The sequence below is a fragment of the Mytilus californianus genome, unplaced genomic scaffold, assembly GCF_021869535.1.
Source record: "Mytilus californianus isolate M0D057914Y unplaced genomic scaffold, xbMytCali1.0.p SCAF_2, whole genome shotgun sequence".
Lineage (NCBI taxonomy): Eukaryota > Metazoa > Mollusca > Bivalvia > Mytilida > Mytilidae > Mytilus > Mytilus californianus.
Genome location: NW_026262668.1, coordinates 74,489,456 through 74,506,511, shown reverse-complemented (window position 1 = coordinate 74,506,511; position 17,056 = coordinate 74,489,456). Strand labels below are relative to the sequence as shown.

At 31.4% G+C, this 17,056-nt stretch overlaps 1 protein-coding gene across 1 annotated transcript; it reads left to right on the top strand.

The window, feature by feature from the left end:
• Nucleotides 1–575: 575 nt before the first annotated feature.
• LOC127730288 (uncharacterized) lies at nucleotides 576–14,876 on the top strand. The gene is made up of 4 exons (XM_052238600.1): nucleotides 576–810; nucleotides 9,514–9,609; nucleotides 12,421–13,443; nucleotides 14,491–14,876. Exons 1-4 carry the CDS (start codon nucleotides 798–800, stop codon nucleotides 14,601–14,603), a joined length of 1,245 nt encoding a protein of 414 aa, XP_052094560.1. The 5' UTR covers nucleotides 576–797; the 3' UTR covers nucleotides 14,604–14,876.
• The last annotated feature ends 2,180 nt before the right edge of the window (nucleotides 14,877–17,056 follow it).

Below are 17,056 nucleotides of genomic sequence, written 5' to 3'. Positions count from 1 at the left end.
ATACTACCATATATTTAAGATTATATACCAATGCGGTAAATTTGCGTAGCATATATATAAAAAATACCGTTACACCAGTTAAATCTTTATCAACTATCCTTTATGTCATCTTTTCAACGAAACAAATGGCATGCAAATGTAGTAAAGGGTTTGTCAGGATCCCGTGTAACGCACGGTGTTCTGTTTTTAAAGCAATGGTAACGTTACTCGACGTATTTACCGTTAATTTTTATCGACTTTTGTACAAAACGTCAGAACTTTACTCTTTTTACACAGATAACATTCTGATTGTTAACAGTTATGGTATTTTTTTTAAAATGGACACTGTATATTTTTTGACGGATATTTTTTTAAAATCTCAATATTAACTTATTTGAAGTACATTTGTATATAGATCATTTATAAACGTTAACTGCATGCCTCCGGTAAATGGCGAAATACAGTGTACATTTGACGTGCTAAGCAAGATATGCCAAAACAGAAACGTTTTAATGATCGATGCAATACTTTTTTGTGTACTATTATTAGGTGTTTTGTAATATTTATAATTGTATATATGTCATTAGTAACGAATTTTCATAATTTTCAGTGTTTATTTTAATATTTTTGTAGCATTCACATCATCATCTGATTCTGTTAACATAGTCGCCATTGTTTTGGGAGTTATCTTCGGACTAATTTTTCTAATTCTGCTGGTTATAATAATATACAAACTGTATTTTTACTGTAAAAAACAAAGACAAAAGCAGAAACTCAAATCAACAATAAAGAATAATATCAGTGTGTTTAAAAAGAGAATGACAGTGAAAGGTAAATCTGTTATCATGTAAGAAAATTGTATCATATTGAAATTGTAAGACAAACTTAAGTTAATAAACAAAACACTTATAAAATATGGCACATTGATTTTGATAAGAGGACTGAGTTTACATTGGACAAGATTGTCGACATAGTCTGTGAATAACCTTTGTTACGTCTAGAAATCGATATTTACTTAAAATACGCAGCTTGCTTCATGTACCTTTACGTTAAATTAGCATTAGTAAGTCTGAAAAAGTTTAGCATTAACTATTGATATCTTCATGAAATTAATGTTATTCTGACCACACGTCAGAAAAACAGGACAATCTTACATAAGTTTAATTGTAAGTTACATAATATACGCCACACAGACCAAAATGAAGTGTAATGCAAATAAAAAAGAACCTTTGTTACTTTGATGAAAATTTGAAGCAACAGTAGCTTACCAATGTTCAAATCTCATAAATCCATTAAGAAGATATAAATGAAGGTTAAAACAAAAACAGATGCAATCGCATGAACTCCAAAAGGAGCGATAACGGATGTGTCAACAAGGTACGCGTCTCCTATGCATACATCACCCGCCATGCAAATACTAACAAATCATTTCATGTATATTTTTTTCGCTGCTGAAGTTGTCACGGTCTACGTTGTTACAGACCTTCTAAAATTCAAACTGACCATTATTTCGTGCGTTCATCGTGTATCGTGCGTGTTGCGTGCGTGTATCGTGCGTGTACCAATCGTGCGCTCATCATTCATCGTTCCGTGTATTTTCCGTGTAACGTGCGTGCACCGTGTATTCTTAATCGTGTATGGTGCGTGCATCGTGCGTGTATCGTGCGTTCATCAATCATTCATTCTTAACCGTGTATCGTGCGTTCGTCAATCGTGTATAACTGTGTACATCAGATAACGTGCATTTGTCAAACGTTCATCTCTAATCGGGTAACGTTCATTCATTGCGGTTTTTATATGATAGTCGGTTATAGAGCTCATCAAAGCTTATATTTTATCTCACGGTTAAAGTGTATATATATGTTCCGACTTTAAATAAAATTTACATTCATACTTACTTTCTTGTGAACACTTGATTAACTTCATCGTACATAACGTTCATACAGATTCATGAATTTTTGTGTAAAATTTATTTATCATCTGTAAACATTTCGTGGTTATTCAGTGAATCTTGGCTGGGACTGACACATCTTAATATAATGATACATGTTCTACGTACAAACAATAAATTGGAATTTCTATTCAACTGAGCGAAATGGGCTTAAAAATATACTGTTGGCCAACTGTTATTTGTTAAAAATATTCCGCCAATTAAAAACAACAGTGCTTTTGCAAAATTTAGATGTGGGGTAGCTCCACTAAAAATAGAAACTGGAAAGTATAAAAGAAAAGAAGTCCACGAGATGACATGTGTTGTAGCTCTACTATTGAAGATGAACTTCATGTCATTTTAAAATGCCCATTATATGTAGATTTAAGACAAATTATGATACATTAAGCTAAACATTTTAATGAACATTTTAACCTTCAATTATCAGATAGCGAAAAATTAATATTTTTATTTAATAACGGCAATGTTGCTGCTATAGTTGCCAAAAACATCAACAATATTTCATTGAAAAGAAACTGCATTTTATTTCCTAGTTCTCAAAGAAAAAATGTTTTATTTTCATATAGTACAGGTGGACGCTGTAAATTTTAAATGTAAATGAGTAAATATATTGTGTCTTAAAAGTCTCTCATTATTCTTTTTAAGATTGGTACATACAATGCAAATGTTTTAATGTTTTATGTTTATTTCTGTGATTCTCATTTTATGTTTGTATGTGGTGAGACTATAATAAAATATTGAATCAGTATTAACATGATTAATGTTCAACTTGAGTCATTTCTCCGATGTTGAACAATGCAAGATTATAATTCTTCGCTTATTTGGCAAATTCATATTCTACTTATTAAAATATTCAAACATTTAAGTTTTGATAAATACCATTAGAAAATATAATTTTTGTCTTCGTTTCTGATGGTCACGTGCACGTAAGGTTTTTCCATTGAGAAAATACAATATACAAGATTGTCGGGTAAATGTGGATTGCGGATTACGATTTTAGATGTCAAACTTGAATTAACAAATTAAACTGAGGCGAATTTAACACGAATATGTATTTTCTCTTCAACAGTGTTTTTATTCTCTGTTCTTTATTTTCATTTAAAATAAGCTAAATATGTTTTGTGGAAAATTGAATACAAATAAACATATGTATTTGAAGGCATTTTTTTAATTAAACAAGTATAAGATCACGCAAATATATCCCGTATTCCTTAAGAAGGATTTTAAATTGAGGAACTTTTTAAACTTTAAATTGTGTTTACGAGTTTAAGATATTCTTTTTTATTTAAATTTTTTGATAAAATAGTTAAATATATTGTATAATCATAACAAGTCTTGATTTAAATGGAATAAACATGGAACACTTTCACAGATTCACTTTTCATTGTGTTCATGGTTGCATATCAAGGACACCGTTTTTAATGTATGTCTAAAAGATTAATATCCGAAAAAATAATTCACAATAGTACTTTGTATTAAAGAATGACGGATTATTTTACCATGGGGGTATTTTTTGTTCCTTTACTGAGGACATTTTTTTGTCCTTTATGAATCCATATGACAAATTTGACTCCAATAAGGATACATTTTATCTTATAGAAAAATCGGTAGTTTTTAGATTTTGTGTTCATCTTTATCGGATATAAAAGATTGAAAAAATACAAACAATTAATTGAAGTTTCGTATGCATCTATCACGATCCAGCAACTTTTGACTAGTATAAAGGGTTGCCTTGGTTTTATAGCTCAAACAGTATTATTTGTTTTGCTTTACATTGGGTTAAATAATGAAATGTATGTTTCAGAAATTTACACAAGTTTGATTTCGGCTTTGACTCCCGGGGACACTGTCGTTTACAGTAAAAGACGAAAATCTACACATGTACGTTCTTATAAAAAATTAGTTGTGGTATGATTGCCAATGTTCATCATTATATCATAATTATTGTACTCCCCCTAATAATGAATCTATAATATATGCCACTGGACGTAAAACGATCAACTATTAATTCATCCATCTTATCCTTTTAGTTTTGTGATAATTTGCATATCAAATACATGAAACAACAGGGGCGGAGGGGCGGATCCAGCCATTTTAGAAATGGGGTTCCCAACCCAGGGCAAAAAAGGGGGGGGGGGGGTCCAACTATATGTCCCCATTCAAATGCATTGATCGTACAAAAAAGGGGGGTTGCAACCCCCTGAACCCTCCCCTGGATCCGTCACTGAACAACTGCAGAGTTTCACTAAAGTTAGAAGGCCGATATTATTGCACATATAAAACAGACATTAACATCGATCCCTCCGTTTTGATCCCCTCACAAAACAACACTTTATAAATTTCATGCATCTATAACGCTTTTCTGGACTTACTTTCACTAGGAACGCTCAATGCTAAATATTTGAAAGCCAAAGAATGTATAAAATAGATAAGAGTGTAGAGCTATATGACCAATAAAGGGCCTATACACATTCACAAGATTCTGTGTATTTATGTGTCTGTCCAAAGTCAAAAGCACGTAGTTCAGTGGTTTTCGTAACATCAATTCTGTTATATACATGTATTTGGGCTTTTTTTTGTGGCAAGATACATGTAGCTTTGAAATAAAGAAGGCCGTTAGTTTGCTCAATTGAATTGTTTCATATTTTTTTCATGTCGGGGCGGGGCCTTTAATAACCGACTTTACAGTTCCCGTATTTTTTTATTATTGAAGGTCGTATAGATATAACTACTAGCATTCCTCTTGATTTGAACTTTCTTGAATAGTTGACTCACTAGCAATTATACCACATTTTCTTATTTTTACATAAGCCTTCAATCCATCAAAAGCCAATTTAGTCTGCTGTAGCTGAAACCTACGTTTCTTAAAAAAAATCTAAATTTATATACTGACAATTTAAGTAATGTTTGTCATAGATATCTGTTCGTGATATAAGTATCAAAATATTTTAGCTATGAAGATGTGTAAACCCTTAAATAAACCCTATTTCTTTGGGCAATACCTACGGCAATTAAAATAATAAAAACCATTATTAGAAAATCGGAATATATATGTGTGTATGACTCGGAGGTGCAATGGAGATCATAAAGTTTGATGGCCACGCGCGAAGTGCGCTGGTCTGCGCCGAAGTGCGATGAGCTGTTCGATGGTTTGCGATGGTTTATATAACGCGGGATACCTAGATTAAAGTCTACAGATGTGCAATTATTATGAGCAGTATATTTGTTTCAATGTCAGTATATAAAGCATTTACTAGTGTTATTGTCTATGAATGTAATAGTTAAAGTTGCCGCGTATTAATTAAGAGATCGTCCTATTTGATGTTTTGCATGTGGAAATTATTCTTGCTTTAACATGTATCTTTACTTAATTTGTTCCTCTAATGAGATCATCATTTACCGTTATATAATCATAAGAATAGTTTCACGGTGGACCCGTATGTATTGAGGGAATGACACTTCATCGTACGTAAAAACAAATCTTTCGTATATTTCCCGTTTTACAGTCCTACATGTATATTGAATTTTACCCACAACTCAGAAAGTTGACCAGCGCGGGGTATGCTTAAACCTCTTATTCTAGATGTCAGGTAACTTACTCGTGTTTATGTTGGATTGCTGTCTGATTGACGAATATCCGTCATTTTATATTTATAAATAACAAACAAATTTAAATTATATATATATATATATATATAAAGAAAAGTTAAGTAGAATCCGTATGCTGGTAACATATAAGAAAATTAATAAAAGATAATAACGGTTTCAATTCATCACTTTTACTAGCGCTTTCACTGCTTTTACAGATCTTCAGGTAAGACATATATATATTTAAATTTGTTTTTAAGGGATGCATCCAGTTGCACCTTTTCATTTAAAATATATTTCCGTGAAGTAATCTCAAAAGATTACTCACTTCAATAAAAAATAAATAAGGGAAATGAAACCTCTTCTCGCATGTTGCACTTTATGTTATTGTTCTCTTCGACAAAATACTGCCTTGAACTCAATTTTGGTATAAATATAAAGAAGCCACATTTGGTTCTTAAATGGATATTTTTTAAACACCTAAAGCTAGGTAAAGCCTATCTCTTAATATAGGCTCTTAAATTCGGCAACTTTTAGAGACCGACCGTGCTTGGGCTGTATAGCCAGTCAAGGTCGCTAAACTCTCATTATCCGTTTAGAGATTTTCTGAAAATACGATGGTTACTGTCTCATTAGAAACTAAAACCTTATCAAATATGGTGGCCTTCGGCTGTCATCTGCTCTTTTCGGGTTGTTGTCTCTGAAATATTCATCATTTCCATTCTCAATTTTAAAATAACTAAAAATATGATAAACAGTTGTCGGATCAATATTCATTTAACAAGCCAGTGCATTGATACAGGTTATATTCTACTGAATTTACTATATCCGTTATTATTACGTAATTATATAAGTCCCGCGTCCAGGTAGAAATAACAATTTGTGGTTTGTATGTCAGGTGAAAGTGACAACGGGTGGTATGTATACTAAAATGTTTATCGTCTTCCATTATACATGAGGGTGTGGATGGGGGTTTATAGAATAGAAAATTATTGACCAAAAAATAAAGAATACAAAAAATAACCAGACAAATATATAGAAAAGAAAATGATGAGGTACTAGAATATATGGAATAAAGAATGATCGACAAAAGGTATAACGATTAGAAAAAAATGCCTAAAATGATAGAATACAGAAATAATGAATCCCTATTCAGACCCTCATAATCTGACGATGACATTTAGCTTTAGGACAATTATGGGCATGTGATACAGTTTTAGAACCACAGTGATTTTTTTTTACAAAAGTTCACATATATACAAGCTAATTTTTACAAAATCAATTTGTATATGTAATAAAAATTATATCTTCATGTGCTAAATTTAAAAGACAAATGGGTTTGAATTATTCGACATTTACTTCTAACATTTCGGTTTCTTGGACATTTTTGTCCTTTGAACAGACATCCTTAACTTTTTGTTTCAAAAGATAAAGATATGCGGATTTCGGTCAAGAGATTAGGAATATCTTCGTTATAAAATTGGGCTCTACATTTGTGTAACAATTCTTTGTTAAAAATAATTTTTGTGAAAAGAAATTGATACAAGAAGAAAAAACGGTATTTTTGTTGTATATTTATCTAGTTAAAAAAAAGTCGGTAATTTCTTCATAAAAGTTGCAACGAATAATCTTCATACAGTATCAAGCAAAATGTCATGTCTAAAATGAGGGACCATAACTGATAACACTTTTTCCTTTAAAAAAATGAAAAAATAATTATTTGGATAAGAAAATAACCCAGATATTTAGATATATTAGAATAAAAATATTTTTTAAATTTTTTAAAAATCATTTAATATTCATCGGTTTATGATTAAATGAAAAATATAGAAAATTGTTAAGTTGTTTTTAAGGAAGGAAAATAATGTTTGTCCCGAGAAAAAAGCCCCCCCCCCTATAAATGATCATTAATTTACCTAAGTGGGGGCTTAAATTTGGAGACCGATCGCGAGGCCTAACTGCCATAAACAACAGATAACGAACAGCAAACAGTGGATACACCAATTGATATGTATGAAAGACAACGGCGGACACAAAATGATTGCACTGAATAATTTCAACTACCATTGAGATCGTTTTTTTTCAAATCTCCTTATCAAATTAGAAATGCATTTTAAAAAAAACATTGGGATATCTTTTACAGTTTGGAATTGGAATTGGAATTAAAAATTGCATTTCCTAAAGAGTTTCAGGTAAAACCCCGAGAATGTCACCTCTTAGAAATTTGAAGTGCCAGGATGTTTGAAAATATGTATGAATTTTATTACATACTAGAAATTGTATAAGGAATATAAAAAGATTCAGTATGTTTACTGTACAAACAAACAACAGACACCAAGTGATAGATACAATGTACCATTGTGGCTTATATTGTTTAATTCATTTTTACTGAGAGCAAAATTTGATTGATTGATTATTCAGTGGTTGTTTAAACGTCCAGTGGCAAAAATTTCATGCATATTCAGGACGAAAAGTCGTTTCAGAAGTATATTATGAAGTATTTGGTATTACAAATGTTTAAATTTTCTCATTATTTGGTAAATTTCATTTTCTTAGCTATTTCTAATTAATTTGTACGAATCAGATTTTTCTGACAAATTATATATTTTGCTCTAAATTAACTCATACGATTCTGATAATATAAGGAACATTGTAACTTAAGTAAAAAAAAAGAGATTATGATTGTTTAATCAGTTGTGTAAGTTCGCTCGTGTCAGTCGGATCACTGATTTTCGGCAATATCAAGGAAAAACCGGCACGTTCCAAATATTGTTCAACTACTCATTTAATGGTGATTCTTTTTCTTTAAAAATTGGAATTTATGTAATAAAAATCTATCTATCTCTACCATAGTATGAAAACAGAGTACAAGTAACACGTCCTTTCTAGTCCTTAGTGGCATATTATAAGTCCTTAGCAGTGTTTAGACGTACAGGCAGAAAACAGTCGAAGGCCACCAATGGGTAGAAAATCCCGCACCGAAGGCGTTTTTCAGCTGGTTCCTAAACAAAAATGAATTTTAGTTCAGTGATAATGGACATCATACTAGACTTCGAAACATACAAATATTTCCTAAATTTCGGAACGTAAACATATGATAATTAATTAGTTAAGGTTACAAATTTAGGCAGATAAAAAGAAGGGGGGGGGGGGGTCAATGCATTTGAATGGGGACATATGGTTAAAACCACCCCTTTTATCCTGGGTTGAGAACCCTCTTTTTAAAAATGGCTGGAATCGCCACCCTTTAAAACGTAGCAATTTATAAATTATTTATATTAAGTAGAATTAGAAAATCGATGAGTTTTATAATTTAACAACACTCATTGATATTGGAAATACTATACTACAATTAATTTATTTAATACATCGAGTGTTTAGTAAAACTGTCGACCAATCAACACAGAAAGCGAGATATCTAAAATGTGTATACCCTTATAGATTTTCATTATCATACATCAATTTTAAATGCAATTCCAAATAAAATGGCTTTGAGAACCGTGTATTAAGCGCTTATCGTTCATTCGTCAATGAATCATTCACCGTGCGTGTATCGTGCGTGTATCGTGTGTTCATCATTCATCGTGCATCGTGCGTGTATCGTGCGTTCATCATTCATCATTCATTTTTCGTTAATCCTCCGTGTAACGCTCATCGCTCATCGTGCGTGTATCGTGTATCGTGCATTCACCGTGCGTGTATCGTGCATTCACCGTGCGTGTATCGTGCGTGCGTGTATCGTGCGTGTGGTCAGTTTGAATTTTAGAAGGTCTGTACCATATTAGATAGTGTCTAAATAAAATAAAATACTTCAAATCAAATATTCAATCGCTTCCAATTGAACGGAGTTGCAATAAAGTGAAATACCTTCATTTTACTATATTTTATGTCTCAAAGGTATCTCATATATGAGGTAAATCTCGGATGCTTCATTTTGAAATGAATGTCAGTGGAACTATATTTTATCGGAATTGATATAATTCCTATCTTTGCAGATAATGACGAATATCCATTGCATGAGATCTCTCTTGGACCTGAATTTCCAAAAGCAAGAAATCAGTTATACAAAAAGAAACGTTTAGTTCCTAAAGGTATAAGTTTTACCAAAATTATCATGATAATAAATCTAAAACCAATGACAGCATTATATAAGCTACACGAAGAATCGACGTTTGATATGATCAGGGATGGGGTAATTGTAATCTGTAATCGTAATCGATTGTAATTGATTACATTTTTTCCAGTAATCGACAGTAATCTGTAATCGAAGACATTTTCGATTACATGTAATCGTAATTTAATCGATTACAGCAAAAATTGTGATGTAATCATCGATTACTTTTCGATTACATTTCGATTACTTTAGTAAAATAGTTTGATGAAATATAACCTATTCTAAATGAAAGTATGTATGTATTAAACAGAATGTATCAATATGATTTAAGAGTTTATCAACTGCTTTATATCTATCTATTGTCACAAGCTGCATTATGATCAACCAGATCCCCTACCAAATTTTACTTCATATCTAGCTTTTGAAAAAAAAAATGGATTTATGTGCTTGTCAATAATTCAAGACCTTATATATTAAAATAAGAAAATAGATTTGAAATAAGAAAATAGAAATAGAATAATAAATGAGTCTAAAGTTAAGTACTGTACTACATTAAAGTAGTAAGCTTATTTGTATTAACATTCTTTAAAGCATAATTTTAAATAAGAGTTGGAATTTTAGATTAGGGTAGATAATCAGTTGATTCCTTATAATGTTATGATATAAAAATTAAAAAGTACACAAAATCCTTTCGACAATGAACCATTGGCTATGCACTGAAATTCTTTTGGAGAAATAGATACATGTATCCCATTTTGACACTATGAATATATATTGTTTATAATTTGATTATAGAATAAAAAAATCTAAACACAATTCTTGTCTTTACTAATCAGATGATAAAAGACTTCTAATAAATAAGATGTAGACTTTGTTTTCATTTCAATTATATCTAATTAAGAGGGAGATTTACATTATTTTGCCCCAGGTTATAAATTGTACTCCATTGGCAGTTTTATAACATGTAATTGGGGTGGTTATCAAAACAAAAGGATTAATTCATGCATGACATTATAATTATAAATATTGATCTTTGAAATTAGCTGAACTAATTAATTATTCTACTTTTTTCAGAGGAAAACTTCCAACATTGCAATTAACTATGTTGAATAAAAATATACCTGTTTTTAATGAGTAAAAACAAAAAAGCTACTCTAAGTCAGTATGAAAGCAAATTTTTTGAAAAAAAACTTGCAATATAAATAAGTGATTGATGCAATGCGATGTCATCTCTCGTTCATGTTGAAAGCCAAATTTCAAGAATGTTTGAATATTTCTGATCCTCAGTAAGAGATTCCATCTAGAAAAAAAATGTCAACTTAAAATTTGAAAACAATGCTCTAAATGCTGTTTTTGGTAAATTTCTAAATATCCACTATACAAACGTTGAGCAACATAATTGTGTTTAACTTTAACTTACTTTATTATTTGTTTTATAATTTTGTAAAATATAATTGACATTAATCGAAAAGTAATGTAATTACTTTTGATAAAGTAATCGATTGCAATCGATTACATACAAAAATCAGAGTAATCGATTATTAATCGATTACACAAAAATCCTTCATGTAATCGATTATTAATCGATTACATTTGTCAGTAATTGTGCCCATCCCTGGATATGATACGAATATATTCCCAGATAAATAGTTTTAAAAAAAATAAATATACAAAACTCGGTCGATAGTTTTCTCAAATATTGAATTTATTATAATATTTTACTTCTATTTCTATAATGCATGTACCTAATGGTGTCAGTCATCCCATGATGTTGACCGGGACTGTAGTCCAGCTTCCTGCGATTCAAATATGTAAAAATCTGGTCAAACCCTTGGATTTTGTACAGAGCAAATTAATCTTGTTTTCTGCGATAATGATTAAGATGAACTTTTATTTCTAGCCCGTTTAACTTCAAGATGAAAACGTATATCTTACTTACACATTGACTGAACAATATCTACTGAAAATAGAACGGCACACAAACTCTGTTGGTGGACAGACAGCAAACAACGACAACCCACGAGTTTTAGGCTCCTGATTTAGGACAGACACATTAAGAATGTGCTGGGGTTAAACATGTTTTTGAGTGAGTGTTCAACCCTTCCCTTAACCTGGGACAGTGCTGTAACAACACAACGAACATAAGAACAAACTGTAAACATCAGATCGGCGCGAAACACAAAAGAAAAAAAACATAAAAAAACTTTAAAAACTTTAAAAAGAATACAAAGCCCAACGTACCTATAGAAGTTACTGAAAGCTAGTTCTACGACAATTTCAACTAATAGATAAAACATGAGATTGCTTTAACTGCCAGTGATTTGTATTGAACGACTCTATTCCTATGAAATATTTTTGCTTTCTGTTCAACAACTAAAATGCTCTCCTGTCTATATCACCCTTTAATCTGCAAGCTGAAAACAATCCTCATCTCGTCAACACTAAAAAAGCTGATAATAGAACGTTTCGAAGAAAAACTGAAACGGGAAGATGGAGTAATTTACATTATATAGAATGTTGTATTTACTTAAAAAACAAATGCGGGTGCTGCTAGAATATTGCTAAATATGAGTAAAAGTTTATAATGGGAAAACAAAAGTAAAGTATACAAAATATAATGGTGTCACCTGTTGTAAGTATCATCTCTTGATTATTAATGTACCTGTCTATACTAGGTCTTATTTTTGGTATTTTCTTTGGATAACATTAACGTGTATTGTTGATGGTTGTGTTGTCATATTAATTTACAGTGGCACTAAACATCATGTATGCTATTCCGTACTTTCAGATCTAGCCACACCCACACTGGAAAGAAGTAGTTCGGAAAACAATATATCATTGAGTTCATACTACCTACAATCAGAAAACAAGCATAGTAGTAAGGTTGCCCGAATATCATCTGCAAGATCGTTCGACAATATGTACACCAAATCACAATCAAGAGAGACTAATGGCAGTTTAATCAAATCTAAACCCAGGAAAAATCTGTCGCTTTCGCATAAATTAGCAGATATTGCCGACTTAAATGAGTTCAGTGAAGAATTTAACGAATCACCCGAAAATTATTCACGCTCTTCATCTTTCCATCGCCTCTCCAGTTCAATGAATGATTTATCAAGGCCTACAACTCGAATGTTAAAGATGAGAAAAAGTGTTTCACTTGAGCAAATGAATAAAGCTCATAACTCCGTAAACTATGATTCTCATTACCCAAAAGTCAAAAGAATTCAAGACAGTGAGGTATTCAAAAACGATGTACGTCAATATAAACAAACAAAAACAATATATAACAAGGAAAAACCGCTATTTGAATTTAAAAATTCAAAGCATAAGGTGTCTGAATCTTATCATCAGTCAATGCGCCAAAGAGGTAATGAACGAAAGATGAAGACGATTAGAGAATCAAACGAAAACATTCCGCACAAACATAGAAAATCTATACAAAAAGATGTGCAGACGCTTCAAAGACCGGTATCAGTATCTTCATATAATTCTCTTAGAACTTTTGACAATTCGTTTGAACCACGTCCAGCTAGTAGGAGTTCTGAAAACAGGTTTATGTTATTAAAAAAGCAAATGAGACAAAGTGCAGAGAGACCAGAAGAAAAAAAGAAAACAATGAGTAAAAGGACAAATTGGAAATCACCTTATTTTCTACATCCTGTTAAACCGGCTCGGTCATCTATAAAGTATTACAACAAATTCAAAAATCCAAAGATAGAACCTTTTAAATCTAAACATTCTGTGAAAAAATCAAACAAAAAGTTTGCCTCAAGAGCATTTGCAACGACGGACTATGACGTAATTTCCGGTATGTATTTCAGGGTGTAGAGATAAATATGACAAATTGTACAGTGGTGAAACTATTAGACAGTTGTTATACAAAAATCTAACATTAAAAACATTTAAGCACAAGCAAATGTTAACTGATTTTGTTTCAAAAATATCATGATTAATAGTTGTATATTTTGTGTCCAAGGGTACATGTATAAAATCAATCTCCAGGCAAAAATACGTAATTCCATGGTGTTTCGGATTTTTATGAATATTTTATACATTGAGACGCACCGGCCGGTCTCGAACCTTTCGAAGCTGATGGAATTCCCTCAGTATATGTTTCTTACCTTCATTTTGTATCTTCTTGACTGATTTATGAGATTTGAACATCGGAAGACAGCAGCGCGTTTCTGCATTTAGCAAAGGATGTATAAGAACCGAAACAGTTGAAGATCTATATGACCAATAAGGACCTAAAAATAATAGCCAAATCCATCTAAGGTCAACTTTGGCTGAGTGAGTTGAAACCTTTGTTTCTTAATATTTTTAAAATTTATAAACGGACAATTCAAGAAAGTTTTTTTGTTATAAATCATGTCAGTACCAAAGAACTAACTATTGAGCTGGTTATACCCTCGGGGACTGATAGTCCAAGTTGTAATCTCAGTTTTAATATATTGGAACAATAAATTACTTAGTTAAAATTGGAAAGTATAATGTAAATGACAACTACTAAATAAATGTACCGTCTAACAGCAGGAAACTGAAAATTACCATTAGAATGAATGTTTTTAACAAAGCATCGTATCAAAGTCAAATATTCAACATTAGTCCTTTTCATATTGAAGTTTCAAGGATATTTTAAATGACGTCTGGCCCAATCAGGATGTCCGAAACTACGACTCATTTCACAAACAAAATCTTGCGTGAAAAATACTCATAAGTCATGAACATTTTGAACAGTATAATTTACGATCAATTTTTTGTCGTTAGATGTTTTGTGAAAAGAGCCCTTAAAACATTCCCTTTTTGAATTGGAAATTTGAATGACAACTTTAATTTGATGTTAATTACATTTCAGATTCGGGTGTTTCAGCAGACGATTCAACTTCGTCTTTGTTTGAAGAAGGATATCCACTGCCAGACACCATTCAAAGTTTCAAGGCTAACGCCAGACGTCAAGTTTGGCATTGAACATCGTCTTACGATTTTTGTGAATTTGTAACCGTATATCCTTACGTAATCACATGACGAATTTTATACAGTTTATCTTTTTCAATTGCTGTTACATGTATGTAGAGGAAATTAAAAAAAATTACAACATTTGTATTGTGTTTTTTTATCACTAAATAATTACATAATTTAAACAATCACTTAATTCAGGACAGAGTAAATACACGATGCATGTATCAAACATTCAATGCTGACATATTGGATAGAAAAATATATTAAAAAGGGATTTGCCTATTTCTCTATTGAAATTATCTATATTTCTACAATGCACCAATACAGGTGAAGTAATTAGAGGATGGAAATATATATGATCGATTTATTAACCTATGTTTACTACGTCCAGTGTGATTGCATGCATATTAGTTGTAATCATATTTAATGCCATAGCAAAAGTATGAATAGAATCAGAAATAAATCTTGTTAGACGTCATCTAAGGGACCTTCGAAAATATTTGAAATGTCTAGCTACAGGATTTATTATACGTGCGGAAAACATTAAGTTCTTCTGAAACGGGTAATGGATTAAAGGATCTTATTTCGACCGGAAGATACTGCACTTATATTCTTCCCTCTCAGGTAAAAGGACGTCCTTTTTCATTTCAGCAACACTAGTACTGTTGGACAGTTACAGTCCTGGAACAGCCTAGGTGGTTTAGCGGCACCGTGGACGTCTCTTATGCCTGAGGTCTTGATGAGTTCTATCTCCAATCTATACAAAGATTTTAATTAAAACTGGTATTTTGGTTAATTTTCTGTTTAACCAGTAAAAAATACAGGTACATACTTAAAAGAGCATTGTCCTGTCTCAAAACTGCTTAACAAGGGTTACATATAGACTGGATTTGTAGCATATTTGAAAGAGCAATGTTATGTCTGAAAAAATCTACTTCAATGATCAGGGTTTGTAACATCACTGAATAAATAAGTTTTATAGTCGTCACAAACAAGAAAAATTAAACGTGATCTGTTCTCATACTGGATTTGGCTCTTTACGACGTATATCAAAATTATAATGACGCCATTATAATTTGATTGACCATATGGAATATGTTTGTCACAAATGACAACGGATAATGTTTCGCGTATCGTAGCTACAATCTCTGTTATTCCTCCAGGACATCACTAAATGCGACCTACCATCAGACTTAACTTGCATGTCGAAACTGGTACCACCAGTGGAGCAGGAACTGCTAACAGAACACGTCAGTTCCCAGTATTTGGTTTGTGTTGTTCAATCTTACTTTGCTTTGTAGTGTTGTGTTGCCTGTTTTCTGCCTCCTTTCATTCAAGCAGTCATTGTGTTGTCCATCTTTCTTTTATTCATGTTTTTTTATTGCCCTCTTTATACGAATGGATCTAGACTATTCATACAGGATATACCTATAAGTGATTTGCAGTTTTACATACAAATTTTCGTGGAACTGACATAGAGAATCGTTTATAAACTTCTATCTTTTTTTTGGCTATAAATTAAAAACACCATAATAATATTTAAGCTAAAAAATATTGCATTTTACTATAAAAAGAAAACCTGTTTAAAACAGTAAAATTGAAATATATATTACATAAATGAACATTTCAAATTATCAAATTATCAAAAAATGAATGTAGCTTTCTGAAAGACATTCACTTTTAATGAGAACATTGTTTTTGTGCTTTAGATTGAGGACAACACGTATTTGTAATGTAAAGTGGTTTTAATGAGGACGAAAAACATGTTTCCTTTTATTTTTCAGTTTATGGAAATCTTCTTTTTTTGTCTTAGTATGTATAAATATTATAATTTGAACCAGTCTGTGCAATTTCATTAAAAAATTGTCCTGCTCTTTCTGCAACTTATTCAGATGAGTAAGTTATCTCCACTTTTCACAAAAAAGGCGTTTTTATTTTCGTATTACCGCAGTTTAGTATTTCTTCCAGAATTTGTAGAAATAACACGACACGATTCATTATACATGTATTTGAATATATGCATGTTTTTTTTCCAAATTAAAGCAATAAAACTATAGAAATATATGATACCATTATTTCCACGTCACATGATTTTGAATGAAGTTTAATGTTTATCAGTTACGGTTTTGTATTGAATTCAAAGGTTTATTGAAAAATTCCAAAAACTCATGTAATCTGCAATTGTTAAAATGTGCAGCATGGTAACGTCTATAAGTGTTGTTTCATCAAGTAACAGCATGGTAACGTCTATAATTGTTATGTTTCATCCAGTTACAGGGCGATAACTGACGCTAACTAATCCGTTTTCTTTACGAAAATCTGACTATTATCGTTCTAATATTTTGTCAGCAAAATCAATAGTTCCATGGATGTGAGGTGTATACGTCAATGAGACAGTTACACATTGACACAAATAAACCAAAGGACATATGAATTCAACGAAAAACAGTGTATATGGAATA